The sequence below is a fragment of the Epinephelus moara genome, chromosome 21 (assembly GCF_006386435.1).
Source record: "Epinephelus moara isolate mb chromosome 21, YSFRI_EMoa_1.0, whole genome shotgun sequence".
NCBI lineage: Eukaryota > Metazoa > Chordata > Actinopteri > Perciformes > Serranidae > Epinephelus > Epinephelus moara.
In genome coordinates, this window is record NC_065526.1 from 255722 (window position 1) to 273853 (window position 18132).

An 18132-nucleotide genomic window follows, 5' to 3' on the forward strand; every position below is an offset into this window, starting at 1 on the left:
AATACACAGATGATCAATACACAGAGTGATCAATGCACACAGGGATCAATACACAGAGTGATCAATACACAGAGTGATCAATACACACAGGGATCAATACACAGAGTGATCAATACACACAGTGATCAATACACAGAGTGATCAATACACAGAGTGATCAATACATAGCAGGAGAATCATAATTATTCAGTGAACATCTGTGACCGGTTTTGATCAAATATTCTGATTGGTTCTTACATGTTGTCTTTCCCGATGAAGCTCATCAGCAGAACATGACTTCTGAGCAGGAGAGGTTGTGGACTTGGGATTCCTGCCGTCTGCAGCCTGAAACATAAAGACAGTCAGGTTCCACTGGGTTCTACCTGTCAGTCACGTCAAGTTCCACTGGGTTCTACATGTCAGTCACGTCAGGTTACACTGGGTTCTACCTGTCAGTCACGTCAGCTTCTATGGGTTCTACCTGTCAGTCACGTCAGGTTCCACTGGGTTCTACCTGTCAGTTGTGTCAGCTTCTACTGGGTTCTACCTATCAGTCACGTCAGGTTCCACTGGGTTCTACATGTCAGTCACTCCATGTTCCACTGGGTTCTACCTGTCAGTTACATCAGCTTCTACTGGGTTCTACCTGTCAGTTATGTCAGCTTCTACTGGGTTCTACCTGTCAGTCACATCAGGTTCTACTGGGTTCTATGCATCAGTAGAAAGGTTCTGACCTGATGAGGTTCCTCATCTCCTTCTCTGCCCAGGTTCTCACCATCTTCCTGGGGTTGCCTTTACAGTAACCGTGACGGAACCTGAACAGAAGAATGTGTAAGCGCCTCATGGTGACTGAGGACAGCTGACTAATGATGATTATTGATTATGATAATGATCTGCAGGAAGTGACTCAAACTGACTCAAACTGACTGGCCTGTGTCTGATGTGTTTTGTTTTATTTTGGAGACAACCGAAAGTTAAAACTTGTACTGAGGGGGAGGAGCCTGTGTTCTCCTACTCCTCCTACTGACCTGAACTCTCCTTCTTCTGTGGTGACTGACCTGAACTCTTCTTCTTCTGTGGTGACTGACCTGAACTCTTCTTCTTCTGTGGTGACTGACCTGAACTCTTCTTCTGTGGTGACTGACCTGAACTCTTCTTCTGTGGTGACTGACCTGAATTCTCCGCTGACGTATTTGTCTCGGTCTTTAAACAGCAGGATGGAGGTCTTGTAGATCTTGATGGCTCGGTTCTCTCCTGCTGACGTGCTGGCGTGATAAACATTAGCCTGAAAACACCAACACAGAGCTGAGCTCCCCGTATCGATCAGTGTATCAACCAGTTCAGTGATCAGTGTATAGACCAGTGTATTGATCAGTGTATCGATCAGTGTATCGACCAGTGTATTGATCAGTGTATAGACCAGTGTATTGATCAGTGTATAGATCAGTGTATAGACCAGTGTATTGATCAGTGTATTGATCAGTGTATAGACCAGTGTATCGATCAGTGTATAGATCAGTGTATAGACCAGTGTATTGATCAGTATATCGACCAGTGTATTAATCAGTGTATTGATCAGTGTATAGATCAGTGTATTGATCAGTGTATCGATCAGTATATCGACCAGTGATCAATGATGTCTGACCTCCTTCCCGGTGCTGATGCAGCCGTTGATCTCACTGATGATTCCTCGACTCAACATCTTGAACAGAATCATTCGAGTTCGAGGATCTAAAACCTGCAGGAGGAGCAGAAGAAGATCAGCACTTACTGATCGTTGATCAGAGGATCAATAGTTCTGTCGATCAGTGGGACAGATCCTGTGGACTTTATGTGTCAAATCAGCACGAAGCTGAAACTGTGATCAGATTTACTGATGACGTGTTGAAAACATCACAATGTTTGTTAGTTTGTGTTGTTTACAAACATCAATCAATCAATAACTAATAAATAATAGAAAATAAACGACAGATGAAGTGATGACAAGATGTTTTACATGTTGCCGTTCACTTCCTGTCAGGCCCTTTCTAAATAAAAGCCTGCAGCTCACCTGTTCCACCGTGGCTCGATCTGATTTGTCCTTCACCCTGTACCTGCAGACAGCAGCCAATCAGAGCATTAGTCACATCAATCACATGACCTGTGATGTCACAAACAGTGAGGCGAGTTCAGACGTACGTGTCGGCGTCTTTCTGTCTCTGCATGCTTGTCACTTTATTGATCACAGAGTCGGCATACTTCAGTTTATCTAAAACAAAACCAATATGCACGATTATCAGCTAAACTCATCAATAACTGTTCTGATCACATGACTGAAGCCTGTTATTGATCCTTACACATGATCACTGATCAATGCAGTGTGTGTGTGTGTGTGTGTGTGTGTGTGTGTGTGTGTGTGTGTTACCCAGGTTGATCTTGTGTTCGTACTTCCTCAGAGCTTTGTCAGACGGTGTTGATGGCAGCGTCTTATTGGATGGATTCTGTCTGTTGGACTGATCAATAAAAACAAACAAATCAATATTAGAATCATCAATAATCAATCAGTGTGACAGACGCCTGCTGGAAGGACGTCCTCTCTGTGTCCAACTTTAAGTCAGTGACACCTGTGGTGGGCGTGGCTCATCACGGGACATGTACGCCTCCACATCTCACCACAGAAACTGGCTCCGCCCCCTAAAACTCTCAGATTGGACTCACGAGCCTGTGTGTGTGTGTGTGTGTGTGTGTGTGTGTGTGTGTGTGTGTTACTGTGTGTGTGTGTTTGATTGGCAGTGGTCTGACCTGACAGCTCTGAGATGTCCTGTTGTATCTTTTGGTCAGATCTCCTCCTGATGAACGCCACGCCCACTCCTCCTCCTCATCATCATCATCATCATCATCATCTTCATCTTCATCATCCTCCTCCTCTTCCTGCTGATGGTCTGATGAAGGCTGCAGAGTGACATCACTCAGCTGACTGGTCACAGCCGACAGCTCTGATTGGACACTGCAGAGACTAAACAACAATAGGAAGTGAGGACCGTCACACAGACAGTGGTTACAACGAACGTGTGAACGTGTGAGGGTGAACATGTGGATGTGTGAACGTGTGAGGGTGAACATATGAATGTGTGGATGTGTGAGGGTGAACATGTAAACATGTGAACGTGTGAACGTGTGAGGGTGAACATGTGGATGTGTGAACGTGTGAGGGTGAACATGGTGTGAGGGTGAACATGTGGATGTGTGAACGTGTGAGGGTGAACATGTGAACGTGTGAGGGTGAACATGTGGATGTGTGAACGTGTGAGGGTGAACATGTGAACGTGTGAGGGCGAACATGTGGATGTGTGAACGTGTGAGGGTGAACATGTGAATGTGTGAGGGTGAACATGTGAACGTGTGAGGGTGAACATATGAACGTGTGAACATGCGAGGGTGAACATATGAACGTGTGAGGGTGAACATATGAACATGTGAACATGTGAGGGTGAACATATGAACATGTGAACGTGTGAGGGTGAACATATGAACATGTGAACGTGTGAGGGTGAACATATGAACGTGTGAATGTGTGAGGGTGAACATAACAAATCAAAGGCTTTGCTCATATTCGATTTGGGTTCGGCCCACTTGACATGCTGCTGTGTTGTGCTACGCTGTATTCAGGTACTGGAATTTGTTATTTACGTGACAACGCCTGAACACAACACAGGCTGTGTGTGTTTAATATTTAATGTCAGACCTGTTTAGACTTTTTATCCTGTTTTCATTGTCCAAACGTTAAAGTTTCTGTTCTCAGGCAAATGCAGGAAGTCACATTTCTGTGCTCCAGCCAGTAACCTGCTTTGCAGCTCCTTTAAATTAAGAAGCATAATCGAACGTTCAGAATTTGACTCATGAGCGACTTGAGCTGCTTTCGCTGCCACAAATATTTTACCAGCGGCACTGCTAGAGCGAATTCAGCTATTTTGCAGCTCTGGCAGCTTTTGGTGTGAACGCACAGTTAGATCCATCAGTCAGAGTCGATCAGCTGATCTGAGGTTACTTCATCTGCCCTCCGTCTGATGACCAGTCACGACACAGCTCTGAGTCTCATATCAGCCACGAGAGCGTTCATGTGAAAGAGGCGGGGCGGTTCATGATGAGTGACATCATCAGAGCCATGAATGAATGAATGAATGAAGGAATGAGGAGCTTCATATGTGATGAGATGGAGCCAAAGTGTCTGTGAGACAGTGACATGTCTGATGACACTGAACACAGCTGAGACTGAGACTCTCATCAGCTGTCACCAAGCTGTGACGTCAAACATTATTGTTGTTTCGTGTCGTTGTTTCGTTCATCACACTGAGAGGAAATACTCCACCAGTAAATAACAACAAGACAACAACAACAACAAAACAAACATACGCAGGAGAAAAACAACAACAACAACAATAATGAAGATGAAGATGATGAAGATGACACAGGCAGTGACTGTCTCACACTCACAGACACAGCGGACTGTCTCACCTGTCCTCCTCTGCGTCATCAAACTGTCCAGGTTCACAGTCCACCGACGACATGACGTCACACACCGAAAAAGACACTGAACCAGAGCCGAACCGGTCCAAAGTGATCCGAGCCGTGCCACAGCAGCTCACCGAGCCTCACACAGCAGCGTCACGTGTTTTCTCCACTTCCGGGTCTGAACATGTAACTACGGCAAGGAACGAGGGTCTGTTAGCGAACCGCGGCTCAGTGCTGCCCCCTGCTGGCCTGTAATGACCCGGATCCAGTCAGCTTTGATACTGACGTCACTCACTGCAGTACGTAGAGTAACCAGATTACAGTGATGTACTTTAAGTATCAGCTGCTGAGCTCGTGTCTGACACGGTTTAGCTTTAAGGGATTCTTGAGACTGAGTTAAGGACAAAATATTAAAACCACATGAACACTGAAAAAAACGAACTCAAGTCTTTCATCCAGCTGCTGCAGTCAGTCGCTTCTATTTTGAAAAGCCCTGACCGGAAGTGTGCTGTAGCGTGTTAGCAGTGGTTAGCTCTGTGCTGTCACATCAGTGTTGTGTTAATAAAGTTGTGTTAAAGATGTCGGCAGGTCTGGAGCGGACTCCCCGGACTCTGCTGGTCTCTGATCGGTCCAGCTTTCAGCACGAGAAGAACCGGCTGAGCTCCCAGGTGGAGCAGCTGCACTTCAACTACAAGGTAACACCGCCTGTTAGCATCTGTTAGCATCTGTTGCCGTTCGGTTAGAGAGCCGACAGCGTGAGGAGATCACATTATGCTAACAGACTGAACACAGGAAACAAGCCGAGTGTACACATGTTAGGCACAGACTTTCACAGTAAATGTCTAAATACAGAAAATAAAGGGCTTCCGGTTCCTGAGGTCATCGGGACATAATTTAGTGGGTGTTTCTCAGAGTCTAAGGCTGCGTCCCAAGTCTCTCATTTTTATAGTGCTACCAAAGAGCATGGATACCAAGAGGCGAAGCTCCGTTGAATTTTTGACAACAGCCACTAGGTGCGTTGCGTTAGCGCTGCCGCCATTTTGGACTGTTGCGCCCAGACAACATGCAAGATGTCAAGGAGAGAGGAGAAAAAAAGTAAAAGAAAACAGTGTAGTGTAATTAACTGCAACAACTAAAGTGTTTTAATATCAATTTAATATATATATATATGTGAGTGTGTGTGTGTGTGTGTGTATACATATATATATATATATATATATTATTATTATTATTATTATTATTACTGTCCCCTTACTGTACAAACTGTAAATAAATCTTTATTCCTGAGTATGTGACGTCGCCATTAATGTGTTTCTAGTTAAAATATTGATTTTTTTTTATGTGACGTCGCCATTAATGTGTTTCTAGTTAAAATATTGATTTTTTTTTTGTTTTTTTTTATTTTTGGTTGATTGGCTTATGGGATGATTTTGAAGGAGTAATGAAGTTAATCTTCCCATAAGTGGATGTAATATGTAGAGATGCCATCTAGGCCATTTTTCCTCGTTTTGTTTTTTTTAAAGTCTATATTTTGCTTTACAAAAACGTGAAAAAGCAGCTGTGACCAAGCTATCACGAGGTGAGTAGCATTGTAAGCATAATTAATAGCGATATACTTAAGTTTGTCTGTGTGTTTTTGTATGCAAAGCGCGTCTGCTGCGGTCTGCTGACAGTCCAAAATGGCGGCGGTAGGATGAAACCATGGGCAAGTCTGTTGCTATGGGGCGTTCTATTGAGCCTCGCCTCTTGGTTTTTTTTTTTTGTTTTTTTTTTCAGTTACAAAGCATTCATGTTATGTTTTCAGTTCCATTTCATACCTATAACCATAGAACAATAGTACCTCCATGTGAACCTTAAATATATATTCAATTTTAGACCAAACTTTCGTGTAGGAGAAAAACAAAACAACACGACAGTGCATAAAAGTTTAAACATAAAATACGCTCAAACATATCGATAGAATCTGGAAAACATTAACTAATAGATAACTCCAGCATTTATCACATTACCTTTCGGAGTTCAGAAAAACATGTCACCGTAGTATTGTAAGGTTCTGTTGCTTTTTTTGTTTTCCATATTTCTTAGCGATTCCATATACAGGTTTACTTCAGCTAGGAAAACATTTATTTTGGGGAGTGTTTTAGCGAATTTGGCTTTATGGATGTGATATTTTCCTATTAACATAAGCAGATTAGTGATATGGTTGACTAAGTTGCTCTTTGTCTCGGCAGATGCTATGATGTCTTTAGCAGTGAAATTGACAGGATACCTACTCTTGGCAGAAATTACAGCAGCAATGTTTTCCCATAATTCTAGTGAGTATTGGCAAAAATAAAAAAGATGAATAGTGGTTTCATTTTCAGTTCCACAGAAAGCACAGGTGTTATCAATACTGGCAAATTTTGAGATGATGCTATTGCAGGGATAGATGTTATGCAGTATTTTAAAGTGTATTTCTCTGATTTTGTTGGAGATACAGAATTGAAATGGTGTAGACCAAACTTTTTTCCAGTTGATTGGTTGTATTTGCGAGTTCCAAAATGCCTTTCCTCTTGGGGTTATTTTAAATTGGTTAGTTAATGAATTTCTTATTAGTTTGTTGGTGCACTTGGCATCGGTTAACTTGGCAGAAAGTAACGATAGTTCGGGTAATATTCTTGCACATGTCTGATATTTCAGATGAGATTCCATTAATAATTTCATTCCTGATGGGATTGCCTGGATAACCTCACAGTATTCTTTATTTTTAATTGGAATAGATGTCTCTTTTAAGAAAGCCTCGCCTCTTGGTATCCATGCCCTTTGGGGCTACTGCTAGCTCCTCGCTTGAACCGGAAGTCGTTCGAGGTCCGCCATCTTCTAGGCCGTCCCAAGTCTCTTATTTGTGCAGCGAGGAGCTAGCAGCAAGCTTTAAGCAGCTATGAGCTAGGATGGTCGAGAGGTTCCTAACAGGAAGTCTTTTTCAGCTTGAGGCCATGACGTATAAATACCCGTCCCCTTTATCTGGCTCATTTGAACGAGATGGCGGAGAAACAGCGCAAGTAGTACCCGTTACATGCATTCTCTGCAATGAAACGCTGTAATTCACGTGACTACAAAGAGTAACGTTGATGATATTTCCTGCAAGACTACGGCTTTGATCAGCGAATATAATGTGACTTGGGATGTACGCCAAACGCTGGCTCCGTTATGCAGCAGATCCAGTTGTGCCGCCGTCATCAGGACTGGACGTCGCTTCACGTGACGCTTCAGAGTAAGGCCGTCTCATGTCTCTTAAACCGACAATGCTCGCTCATCGCTCCTAGCGCTAGCTCCTCGCATTTTTTCCTAGGTGGGAGGGGCTAAACAGCTAGCAAGGTCGGCTAGCAGTAGCACTATCAGTAATTTAAAAGACTTGGGACGGACCCATGGATCCTTCCCACAGAGACAAGAGTCCTTCCTCTCATTCTCTGGGACAGACTGACAGGTGTCCTTGTGATCATCATTAACCCATTGTGTCCCTGCTTGGCACTCAGCATCAGGGGTTTGAACTGGGAGGGGTTACATCACCACATGATTCCCGCGTGCAGCACCGCAACTGCTCACCGCTCCCTCAGGGGATGGGTCAAATGCGGAGAACAAATTTCACACACTCAGGTGTGTGACAATCAGTGGAACTTTACTTAACTTAATAACATGAATAGATCTGATCTGATGAGCTGCGCTGCTCTCAAACGGCTGACTGCGCCAATTGTACATTATACCGCCAGGTAATCCTCTGAAATAGGTTCACCTGAAAACATAAGAGCGATGCTTTGACCTGCAGGATATGCTCATGTCTTTACTGTGGCCGCTCTCACCGTCATTCAGTTAGCACTCCATCTCTGCTGTGAATGATTTAAACACTAAATCTCATCATGTGCAAAGCATTGTGGGGATTTTATACCTGCAGAGGATCCACACATGCATCCTTCAAATTCCTCTCAAAGAAGAGGTTCATCCCATTACCAAATCTCGCATGCACGTTTCCCTCACTTGCGTCTCTTCCTCGCGTCCTAGCTCCGCCCTCAACTGTTAAATAAACAGGAAGTGACTCCTGTTTGTGTGACCTCAGGTGTGTTTCTGTTGTGTAGTGAGCCCTTTGTTTTACCTGTGCAGGTGTCTGTGCTGCTGCCAGAGTGTAGCTCCGCCCCCTCTCACCTGGACGCTGCATTCAACAGTTTCAACAGTTTCTACCTGATCAGGGACCTACCCACGTACGAACTGCTGGACAAACACTTCCTGGAGGCCGCCGTGTACCAAGGTAACTCCTGTATACCTGACACACACCTGACACACACCTGTACACCTGACACACACCTGACACACACCTGTACACCTGACACACACCTGTACACTATTAATTTGAAACAGGAAGTGATTCAATTTTCAATTCAATTTTATTTATAAAGCCCAATATCACAAATCACAATTTGCCTCAGAGGCTTTACAGCATACAACATCCCTCTGTCCTTATGACCCTCACAGCTGATCAGTGATGTGTCAGTATAAACAGAATAAACTGTGTGCGTGTGCGTGTGCGTGTGCGTGTGCGTGTGCGTGTGCGTGCGCGCAGGACGAGTGTCCGGTCTGTCCTACAAGACGAGGCTCGATGAAGACAACTCTGTCGCTCTGATGCCCAACGGTAAATCCTGTGTGATGTCATCAGTGGTCACATGATGTCACGTACAGGTGTCTGACCCAGGCTGTCCATCCATCTGTCTGTCCGCCTGCAGGTCACCTGACTCTGTCTCTGGACAAAGACTCGTTTGAGCTGCTGGGAGTCGAAGGGAAACCGTCCAGATTCAACCACAGAACCAACCGCAGATACGGTCTGAAGAGCACAGTGACATCACAGTGACATCAGCGATGTCATGTCTGCTCTGGCATGAGTTCATGATGATGTGAAACAATAGAATAAATGTTGAACCAGGTGAACCTGAGCATCTGTCAGCTCATCATAGAAACAGGTTTGTGAAACATGATTATCTGTGTTCCAGTGGTGACAGTTGATCTGACGCACAGCAGCATGGCCCCTGGTGGGCGGGGCCATCAGAGACTCATCGCAGGCCTGAAGTCACGACTTAACCTGAGGACTGACTTCCTGCTGTCACATCATCCAGGTGAGACACACCTGTGTTACCCATGACACACCACAGAGCCAAATCCCGGCGACTACACATTAGCTTTAGCCACAGCTAGCTTTAGCTAAGCTACATGAGAGTGGTTGAATCCCATCATGATTTATTGACCTTCTGTTGGAGTGCACAAACAATAATCTTTAGCCCCTTTTGCTCCACCTCTTCAAGGTGGGAGTTTAACATTGTTATTCCACCTCACTGACCTGTAGAAAAGATCAAATCACAGAATGGAGGGAAAGAGATTGTTTCACTTGTAAGGCAGTAGAGGAGGGAACAGCACAGACACAACGTCTGTATAAACAGGACAGACAGCAGGACAGGACGGGTGTGATGTTTATCCGTGTTCTGTGTACGACACACCGCAGAGATTTAAAAAGTAGCAGTTAGCAGCTAACTCAAAGAAGAACAGCAGCTGATAGCAGTTAGCGGCTAACTCAAAGAGAAGGACCAGCAGCTGTTAGCAGTTAGCGGCCAACTCAAAGAGGAAGAACAGCAGCTGTTAGCAGTTAGCGGCTAACTCAAAGAGGAAGAACAGCAGCTGATAGCAGTTAGCGGCTACCTCAAAGAGGAAGAACAGCAGCTGTTAGCAGTTAGCGGCTAACTCAAAGAGGAAGACCAGCAGCTGTTAGCAGTTAGCGGCTAACTCAAAGAGGAAGAACAGCAGCTGTTAGCAGTTAGCGGCTAACTCAAAGAGGAAGAACAGCAGCTGTTGGCAGTTAGCAGCTAACTCAAAGAGGAAGAACAGCAGCTACTGGCAGTTAGCGGCTAACTCAAAGAAGGAAGAACAGCAGCTGTTAGCGGCTAACTCAAATAAGGAAGAACAGCAGCTATTGGCAGTTAGCGGCTAACTCAAAGAAGGAAGAACACCATATTCCACCAATATGTCTACCCTACGAGGCGAAAAATTGGGCACCTCGGATCAACTTGCCAATCCGGCTCTGTGTCTAAACGCTCGCAGCTTGCCAGCAAAATGGCCCAACATTTGCGGAAAATCTGGCAGTGTAAAAGGGGCTTGTCTCTCTCTCTCTGTCTCATTGTGTCATACGGATTACTGTTGATTTATTATGTTGATCTGTTCTGTACGACATCTATTGCACGTCTGTCCGTCCTGGAAGAGGGATCCCTCCTCAGTTGCTCTTCCTGAGGTTTCTACCGTTTTTTTTCCATTAAAGGTGTTTTTGGGGAGTTTTTCCTGATCAGCTGTGAGGGTCATAAGGACTAGGGCTGTCAAATGCACCATGAAATTAAGTTCGAATATTTTCGAATTTATTTATTTATTTATTTTTTTTTTAAACACAAAAAATAAGATGCTTATTGCTGACGCAATATGAATATGTGACACTTGGATGAAAACACCCGTTCTGACCTCACTGAAGTGTCAGGTATGATCAACTTCTGCCTCGCTATGTGAGCAATGTTTGGATACTTCAGTGCGTAGTTTTCCACCACAAGAGTGGATCCTGGTCGGCTCGTAGTGGTGTCTCATTCTGGTAACGTTTCATCTCTTCTTCAAAAAGGGTAGACAGGGAGGCAGCAGGTGCAACACTCTCCCTGTATGTCTCCCCGAACAGGTCACACATCGCGGACAGCGCAGTGGGTTCTTTGGTTCTGTGTAAACATGAAGTCGTGGCAGCTCTGTCTGTAAAGTGTTTGTTTTGTTCCTTCAGACAGAAGTGAGGACCCATTTAGTCAACTCTGAACGTTACATCACAGTTACACTAATTACCAGATTCAGATTTGTCCTCCCATCATCAAACATTGAACCAACATGTATCTGTGGTTCAATGTTTCTGTATCATCAATCTCAGGACTTGACTCTCCAGAACCTTCTGTGCGATGACCTAAAGAGTCACACCTGTGACCACACCTAGCAGTGATTTCATCAGCCTGTGTATTACCCATAAGCCCCTGCTGTGTGTTTTGTAGGGGGCGGAGCCTCTCTGCAGGCTCTCCTGTCTCGATATGATTGGTCAGAGCACAGACCTGAGATCAGCAGCTGCACTCTCACAGACCTTTCCTGCCCCGCCTTGCTGACCTCTGACCTGCAGTCATGTGACCCTCACCGCTTCCTGGAGTGGCTCGGAGCCGTGGACGCCCACGTCAGCTGGTGAGAGGGCGGACGCCATGACGACTTGTCTTATGTTAGCAGCTCTGTGAACAGTTGTCATGTGACCTGCTGTCCTCTGTAACGTGTCTCCACCTATCTGTCTTTATTCCTGCTCAAACACTTGAACGCCTCTTCTCTTCTTCTGTGGTGTCAGTGACAACTCATCTAGCAGCTTCCTGTCCTCACTGGTCTGTCCTGAGCCAAAGACGACACTGAGTCAAGCTCTGAGTGTCTCCGTCGTTGGACTGCTGCTTCCACAAGACGTCCACCGCCTCATTGAGCAGATCAGGTCAGCAGAGAAGTTAAGAGATGTGTTTCAGGTCGTGTCACATGTTGTGTTGAACTCGTTGGTTGTATGTGTTCTGCAGATGTCACCTGGAGCAGCCTCGGTTGGAGTCCTGGGCAGCGCTGACGGTTCACGGTTTTGTTGACAGTCCGGTGTCGTGGGGAGGCGCTGAACACGGTGTCCTGAGAGGAGGAGAGAACTTCTACAGTCTGCTGATGTTCCATGACCACACCTACCACCTGCACCTGGCTACAGGAGCACATGACACCTGTCCTCGGTGACCTCACCTGTCCTCTTTGACGTCACCTGTCCTCTTTGACCTCATGTGTCCTCTTTGACCTCACCTGTCCTTTGACCTCGTGTCCTCTGTGACCTCAACTGTCCGCTTTGACCTTACCTGTCCTCTTTGACCTCACGTGTCCTCTGTGACCTCACCTGTCCTCTTTGACCTCACGTGTCCTCTTTGACCTCACCTGTGGTCATCCCTGACCGGAAAACAAATCTTTAGTTGATTCTGAGTTTCCTCTTCAAAAGAAAACTGTTTTTATTCATCTGTTTTTCCTGATATTTTTTATTAATTAATTATAAATGATGTTTTGTTATAACTCATAAATGGGTCATCTGTTATCAGATGACACAATATCTGATAAATATTTGTTGAAACAGTATTTTTTTTTTAAATGTGTTGTACTGCAGTCCTTAAACACAGGAGATGGTTACAATTAAAATGCTGCTGTTAACAGAGTTTGTTTATTTTTAATGTCACTAAATATTAATGTTGATTTTTCATACTAAAGAAAATAAACAGCAGCAACTTCAGACTGGGTTTTGGGGTTTCTTCGGCTGTCTGTCCAGCTTACCACCAGGCAGCTGACAGCTGTTAGCCGAGCAGGTAGCTGTCAATTAGCAGCTCAGTTAACAGCCCGGCTAACAGCAGCACGTCAGAGGATTCACACCGGACAGAAGCCGTGAAGCTAACTGGGACGCCAAGTTAAAACAAGCTAACTGTCAGCTAAGCTACACTAGCCGTTAGCTCCGATCCTCCACCAGCTGATCTGTTAGCCTGTTAGCATCAGTGTGTCCTTCTCTCAGCCTCTCATTACCCAGTTATTATTTTATGGTAGATTCAAAAAGTTTTACTGTAACTGAACATGATGAAGGGCCGTCATCTCAGACTGAAGCTGATCAGTGTTCTTCGTAAAACCGTTCGTCCGTCTTCACCTCAGACTGAAGCTGTTAAATCAAAACTCTGAGCTGATAAGTGACGGATCAACTTAAATCCTCTTCTGTTTCTCTGAGAGTCAGCTTCTGCTCACAAAGCTTCTGTCCTCGGAGTTCCTCCAGAGTTCCTTCAGAGTTCCTCTAGGGTTCCTCCAGAGTTCCTTCAGAGTTCCTCCATGGTTCCTCTAGGGTTCCTTCAGAGTTCCTCCATGGTTCCTCTAGGTGGTTCCTCTAGGGTTCCTTCAGAGTTCCTCCATGGTTCCTCTAGGGTTCCTTCAGAGTTCCTCTAGGGTTCCTCCAGACTTCCTCCATGGTTCCTCCAGAGTTCTTCCTGGTGATGAACGTCAGAGAAACTGATCTGCATTAAGAGTTTTCAGGTCTCAGACCTGAAGAACGCTGCAGAGTATCTGTTCCTGACATGTTGAGACTGAGACAGGAGGAGATCCTCACAATGTTCTCATCTCATCTCTGTACACTGAGTGTGAGTGTGTTAGCTTAGCATCGAGACTGGAGACAAGACAAGATGGCACTGGTGTCACACCACACAGGACGAGAGAATGCTGGGATTATGTTATTTGTGTTGAAGCTGCTGATTGGCTCATTCTACTTTATGATACATTGATGATGTCACTACACACAGGATGTGATTGGCTGCGCTGAAATAAGGAAGACAGGAAGTGAGTGACAGAGCAAACGTGTTACTGTAACAAACAAAATACTTTTAATTTGGATTCATTTGTTTTTACATGAAATAATGAACCGAAATCAGAAATCTGACAGAACCTGCTCAGGTCCAGGTCCTGTCCAGATCCTGGTTCTGTTCAAATTCTGGTCCTGTTCAGACCCTGGACTGGGATCAGCTTACCTGATCACATGGTCACCTGAACAAGCCACGCCCACACACATAAAACCTCTCAGGTGTCAGTATGTACCCATAATTCACCAGTAAACATGATTAAAAGCGGTGTGAGCGCCCCCTGCAGGCTGACGCTGTGTCTGTCCTAGTCTGTCCTGAGGAGGCCGCTGCAGGAGCAAACATTGTCTAATGATCCACCGCCACAAACGGGAAGGTCACTGCTAGTTCACTTCCTGTTTTAGCCCAGGCTCCCCTTCCTGTTTATTCCTCCACATAGGATTTCATTAGAGGAAATGAAGGTCAAAGGTCACCTCCATTTAAAGGAACAGTCCAACATTATAAACCCTCTGGTTCTCCATCAGAGTTACGTTTTAGTCTCTGAGTGCAGACAGAATCCACCACTGTTAGCCTAGCTTAGCATCATGTACTTCCTCCTTTATCAGTGTCCAGTAGAAATATGCCCTCTGACGTCAAGCTGTTTAAACCCTGAGCATGTCTGTTCAGGTTCCGTTCAAACTGTGGGTTCTTAGACGCCCTCAGTCTGGTCTAGCAGGAACATTAGACATGAAAACAAACCTGTGATGATCCGTCCAACATGTCCTGATGTTATCACAACAGAGGGACCAAGATAGGACCCTGTGGAACCCCACCTGTGGAACCCCACAGGTGAGCCTGCAGAGAACAGTGAGAACCAGAGAACTACACAAATGTTCTAATGAAATTATAATTTAAATGTTTACAACAAAAGGAAGAAACGTTCAGTGTTTGCTGTCCAGTTCAGAATCTGCTGAGTCATTGCGGAGTCAGGAGAACAGTCCTGCTGCCGCTCCAGGTCCAGGTTCTAGCAGAGCTCGGTTCCCCTCTGCAGGTACTGCAAGATGGAGTCGGTTCCCTGCGATGAGCCCCAGACTCTCTTCAGAGCTTCACATTCGCGCTCATTAGCTTGCTCCAGAGCACTGCGACTGGTGTTCCTCATCAGGGCTTTGGACTCCCGCAGAACCTGCAGGACGGGAAGTGGAACCGAGACATGAACAGATACTTAACACTGAAGCAGAGGTCACAGTGTGTCGCTGTGTGTGTGTGGTGTGTACACACACAATTTTCTGCGGCTGTGTTTGTTACTCACCAGTGAGTCGACCATCACCAGCTCTTTGACCCGGAGCATCACTTCCTGTGTGAAGGTTCCCGGCCACAGAACCTGAGATACCAAACCTTTAGAACACGCCTCCTGAGCCGTCAACTTCCTGCCACTCAGCAGCAGCTCGTTAGCCTGGAACACAACGGAACATTTTAACTGAGCCTGGAACACGACAGAACATTTTAACTTAGCCTGGAACACAACGGAACATTACAACTTAGCCTGGAACACAACAGAACATTTGAAGTCGGCCTGGAACACACCAGAACATTACAAGTTAGCCTGGATCAGAACGGAACATTACAACTTAGCCTGGAACAAAACAGAACATTTTAACTTAGCCTGGAACACAACAGAACATTACAACTTAGCCTGGAACAGAACAGAACATTACAACTTAGCCTGGAACAGAACGGAACAATTTAACTTAGCCTGGAACACTACAGAACATTTGAAGTCGGCCTGGAACACAGCTGAACATTACAAGTTAGCCTGGAACAGAACGGAACATTACAACTTAGCCTGGAACACAACAGAACATTTTAACTTAGCCTGGAACACAACGGAATATTACAACTTAGCCTGGAAAACAATGGAACATTGCAACTTAGCCTGGAACAGAACGGAACAATTTAACTTAGCCTGGAACAGCCTGGAACAGAACGGAACAATTTAACTTAGCCTGGAACACAACGGAATATTACAACTTAGCCTGGAACACAACGGAATATTACAACTTAGCCTGGAAAACAATGGAACATTGCAACTTAGCCTGGAACAGAACGGAACAATTTAACTTAGCCTGGAACAAAACTGAACATTACGACTTAACCTGGAACAGAACGGAACATTACAACTTAGCCTCAAAACAGAACGGAACAATTTAACTTAGCCTGGAACAGAACGGAACATTACGACTTAGCCTCAAAACAGAACGGAACATAACACCTTAGCCTGGAGCACTATGGAACATTTGAAGTTGACCTGGAACACAACGGAACATTAGAACTTAGCCTGGAACACTATGGAATATTTTAATTTAGCCTGGAACACTATGGAACATTTTAACTTAGCCTGGAACAGAACGGAACATTACAACTTAGCCTGAAACACAACAGAACATTACAACTTAGCCTGAAACACAACGGAACATTACAACTTAGCCTGGAACACTATGGATTATTTTAATTTAGCCTGGAACACTATGGAACATTTTAATTTAGCCTGGAACACTATGGAACATTTTAACTTAGCCTGGAACACTATGGAACATTTTAACAGCCTGGAACACTACAGAACATTTTAACTTAGCCTGGAACACAACTGAACACTTCAACGTAGCGTGGAACACTATGGAACATTTTAATTTAGCCTGGAACACTATGGAACATTTTAACTTAACCTGGAACACAACACGACAATTTAACTTAGCCTGGAACACAACAGAACATTACAACTTAGTCTGGAACAGAACGGAACAATTTAACTTAGCCTGGAACACAACAGAACATTACAACTTAGCCTGGAACACTATGGAACATTTTAACTTAGCCTGGAACAGAACTAACATTTTAACTTAGCCTGGAAAAGAACGGAACATTTTAACTTAGCCTCAAAACAGAACGGAACAATTTAACTTACCCTGGAACAGAACTAACATTTTGACTTAGCCTGGAACAGAACGGAACATTTTAACTTAGCCTCAAAACAGAACGGAACAATTTAACTTAACCTCAAAACAGAACGGAACATTACAACTTAGCCTGGAACACTATGGAATATTTTAATTTAGCCTGGAACACTATGGAACATTTTAACTTAGCCTGGAACAGAACGGGACATTACAACTTAGCCTGTAACAGAACGGAACATTACAACTTAGCCTGGAACAGAACGGAACATTACAACTTAGCCTGGAACGCAACAGAACTTCACAACTTAGCCTGGAACACAACGGGACATTATAACTTTACCTGGAACACTATGGAACATTTTAACTTAACCTGGAACACTACAGAACATTTGAAGAACATTACATTACAAGTTAGCCTGGAACACAACAGAATATTACACGTTAGCCTGGAACAGAACGGAGCAATTTAACTTAGCCTGGAACACTACAGAACATTTGAAGTCAGCCTGGAACACAGCTGAACATTACAAGTTAGCCTGGAACACAACGGAATATTACAAGTTAGCCTGGAACAGAACGGAGCAATTTAACTTAACCTGGAACACTACAGAACATTTGAAGTCGGCCTGGAACACAACGGAATATTACAAGTTAGCCTGGAACACAACGCAATACTACACGTTAGCCTGGAACAGAACGGAACAATTTAACTTAGCCTGGAACACTATGGAACATTTTAACTTAGCCCGGAACAGAACGGAACAATTTAAGTTAGCCTGGAAAAGAACGACACATTATAACTTAGCCTGGAACACTATGGAACATTACAACTTAGCCTGGAACACAATGGAACATTATAACTTAGCCTGGAACACTATGGAACATTTTAACTTAGCCCAGAACAGAACGGAACAATTTAAGTTAGCCTGGAACAGAACGGAACATTATGACTTAGCCTGGAACACTATGGAACATTTTAACTTAGCCTGGAACACTATGGAACATTATAACTTTAACTTAGCCCGGAACAGAACGGAACAATTTAAGTTAGCCTGTCACAGAAAGGAACATTATAACTTAGCCTGGAACACTATGGAACATTACAACTTAGCCTGGAGCACTATGGAACATTTTAACTCAGCCTGGAACAGAACGGAACAATTTTAGTTAGCCTGGAAGACTATGGAACATTATAACTTAGCCTGGAACACTATGGAACATTTTAACTCAGCCTGGAACACTATGGAACATTTTAACTTAGC

General features: G+C 44.5%; 3 protein-coding genes and 1 long non-coding RNA gene across 6 annotated transcripts in view; 1 reads left to right on the plus strand and 3 right to left on the minus strand.

Annotated features, from left to right (window-relative positions):
• The window catches only part of riok1 (RIO kinase 1 (yeast)), a 7626-nt gene extending 2965 nt beyond the window's left edge, over positions 1 to 4661 (minus strand). For 2 of the 3 annotated variants that reach the window (XM_050074570.1, XM_050074569.1), the window contains exons 1-9: positions 4474 to 4661; positions 2761 to 2974; positions 2384 to 2471; positions 2158 to 2227; positions 2030 to 2072; positions 1625 to 1717; positions 1152 to 1264; positions 714 to 794; positions 238 to 324 (exon numbers count right to left, since the gene is read on the minus strand). In XM_050074570.1, coding sequence (XP_049930527.1) covers positions 238 to 324; positions 714 to 794; positions 1152 to 1264; positions 1625 to 1717; positions 2030 to 2072; positions 2158 to 2227; positions 2384 to 2471; positions 2761 to 2974; positions 4474 to 4526 — 842 coding nt within the window. In that variant the 5' untranslated portion in view covers positions 4527 to 4661. The remainder of the gene's footprint in view (positions 1 to 237; positions 325 to 713; positions 795 to 1151; positions 1265 to 1624; positions 1718 to 2029; positions 2073 to 2157; positions 2228 to 2383; positions 2472 to 2760; positions 2975 to 4473) is intronic. The other variant, XM_050074571.1, reaches the window with a different exon arrangement.
• A 217-nt stretch (positions 4662 to 4878) lies between these two features.
• rpp40 (ribonuclease P/MRP 40 subunit) lies at positions 4879 to 12451 on the plus strand. Its single transcript, XM_050074572.1, has 8 exons — positions 4879 to 5165; positions 8608 to 8752; positions 9065 to 9133; positions 9225 to 9320; positions 9489 to 9611; positions 11556 to 11736; positions 11891 to 12025; positions 12105 to 12451. The coding sequence occupies exons 1-8, from the start codon at positions 5049 to 5051 to the stop codon at positions 12301 to 12303; spliced, it is 1065 nt and encodes a 354-aa protein (XP_049930529.1). The 5' UTR covers positions 4879 to 5048; the 3' UTR covers positions 12304 to 12451.
• A 1490-nt stretch (positions 12452 to 13941) lies between these two features.
• The window catches only part of cdyl (chromodomain protein, Y-like), a 12064-nt gene continuing 7873 nt past the window's right edge, over positions 13942 to 18132 (minus strand). Inside the window, exons 6-7 of the mRNA XM_050074568.1 lie at positions 15226 to 15369; positions 13942 to 15099 (exon numbers count right to left, since the gene is read on the minus strand). Coding sequence (XP_049930525.1) covers positions 14941 to 15099; positions 15226 to 15369 — 303 coding nt within the window. The 3' untranslated portion in view covers positions 13942 to 14940. The remainder of the gene's footprint in view (positions 15100 to 15225; positions 15370 to 18132) is intronic.
• LOC126408845 (uncharacterized) lies at positions 15893 to 18121 on the minus strand. The gene is made up of 3 exons (XR_007571965.1): positions 17467 to 18121; positions 16640 to 17346; positions 15893 to 16491 (listed from the first exon to the last, which is right to left on the minus strand). It is a non-coding gene; the product is annotated as an uncharacterized LOC126408845 (long non-coding RNA).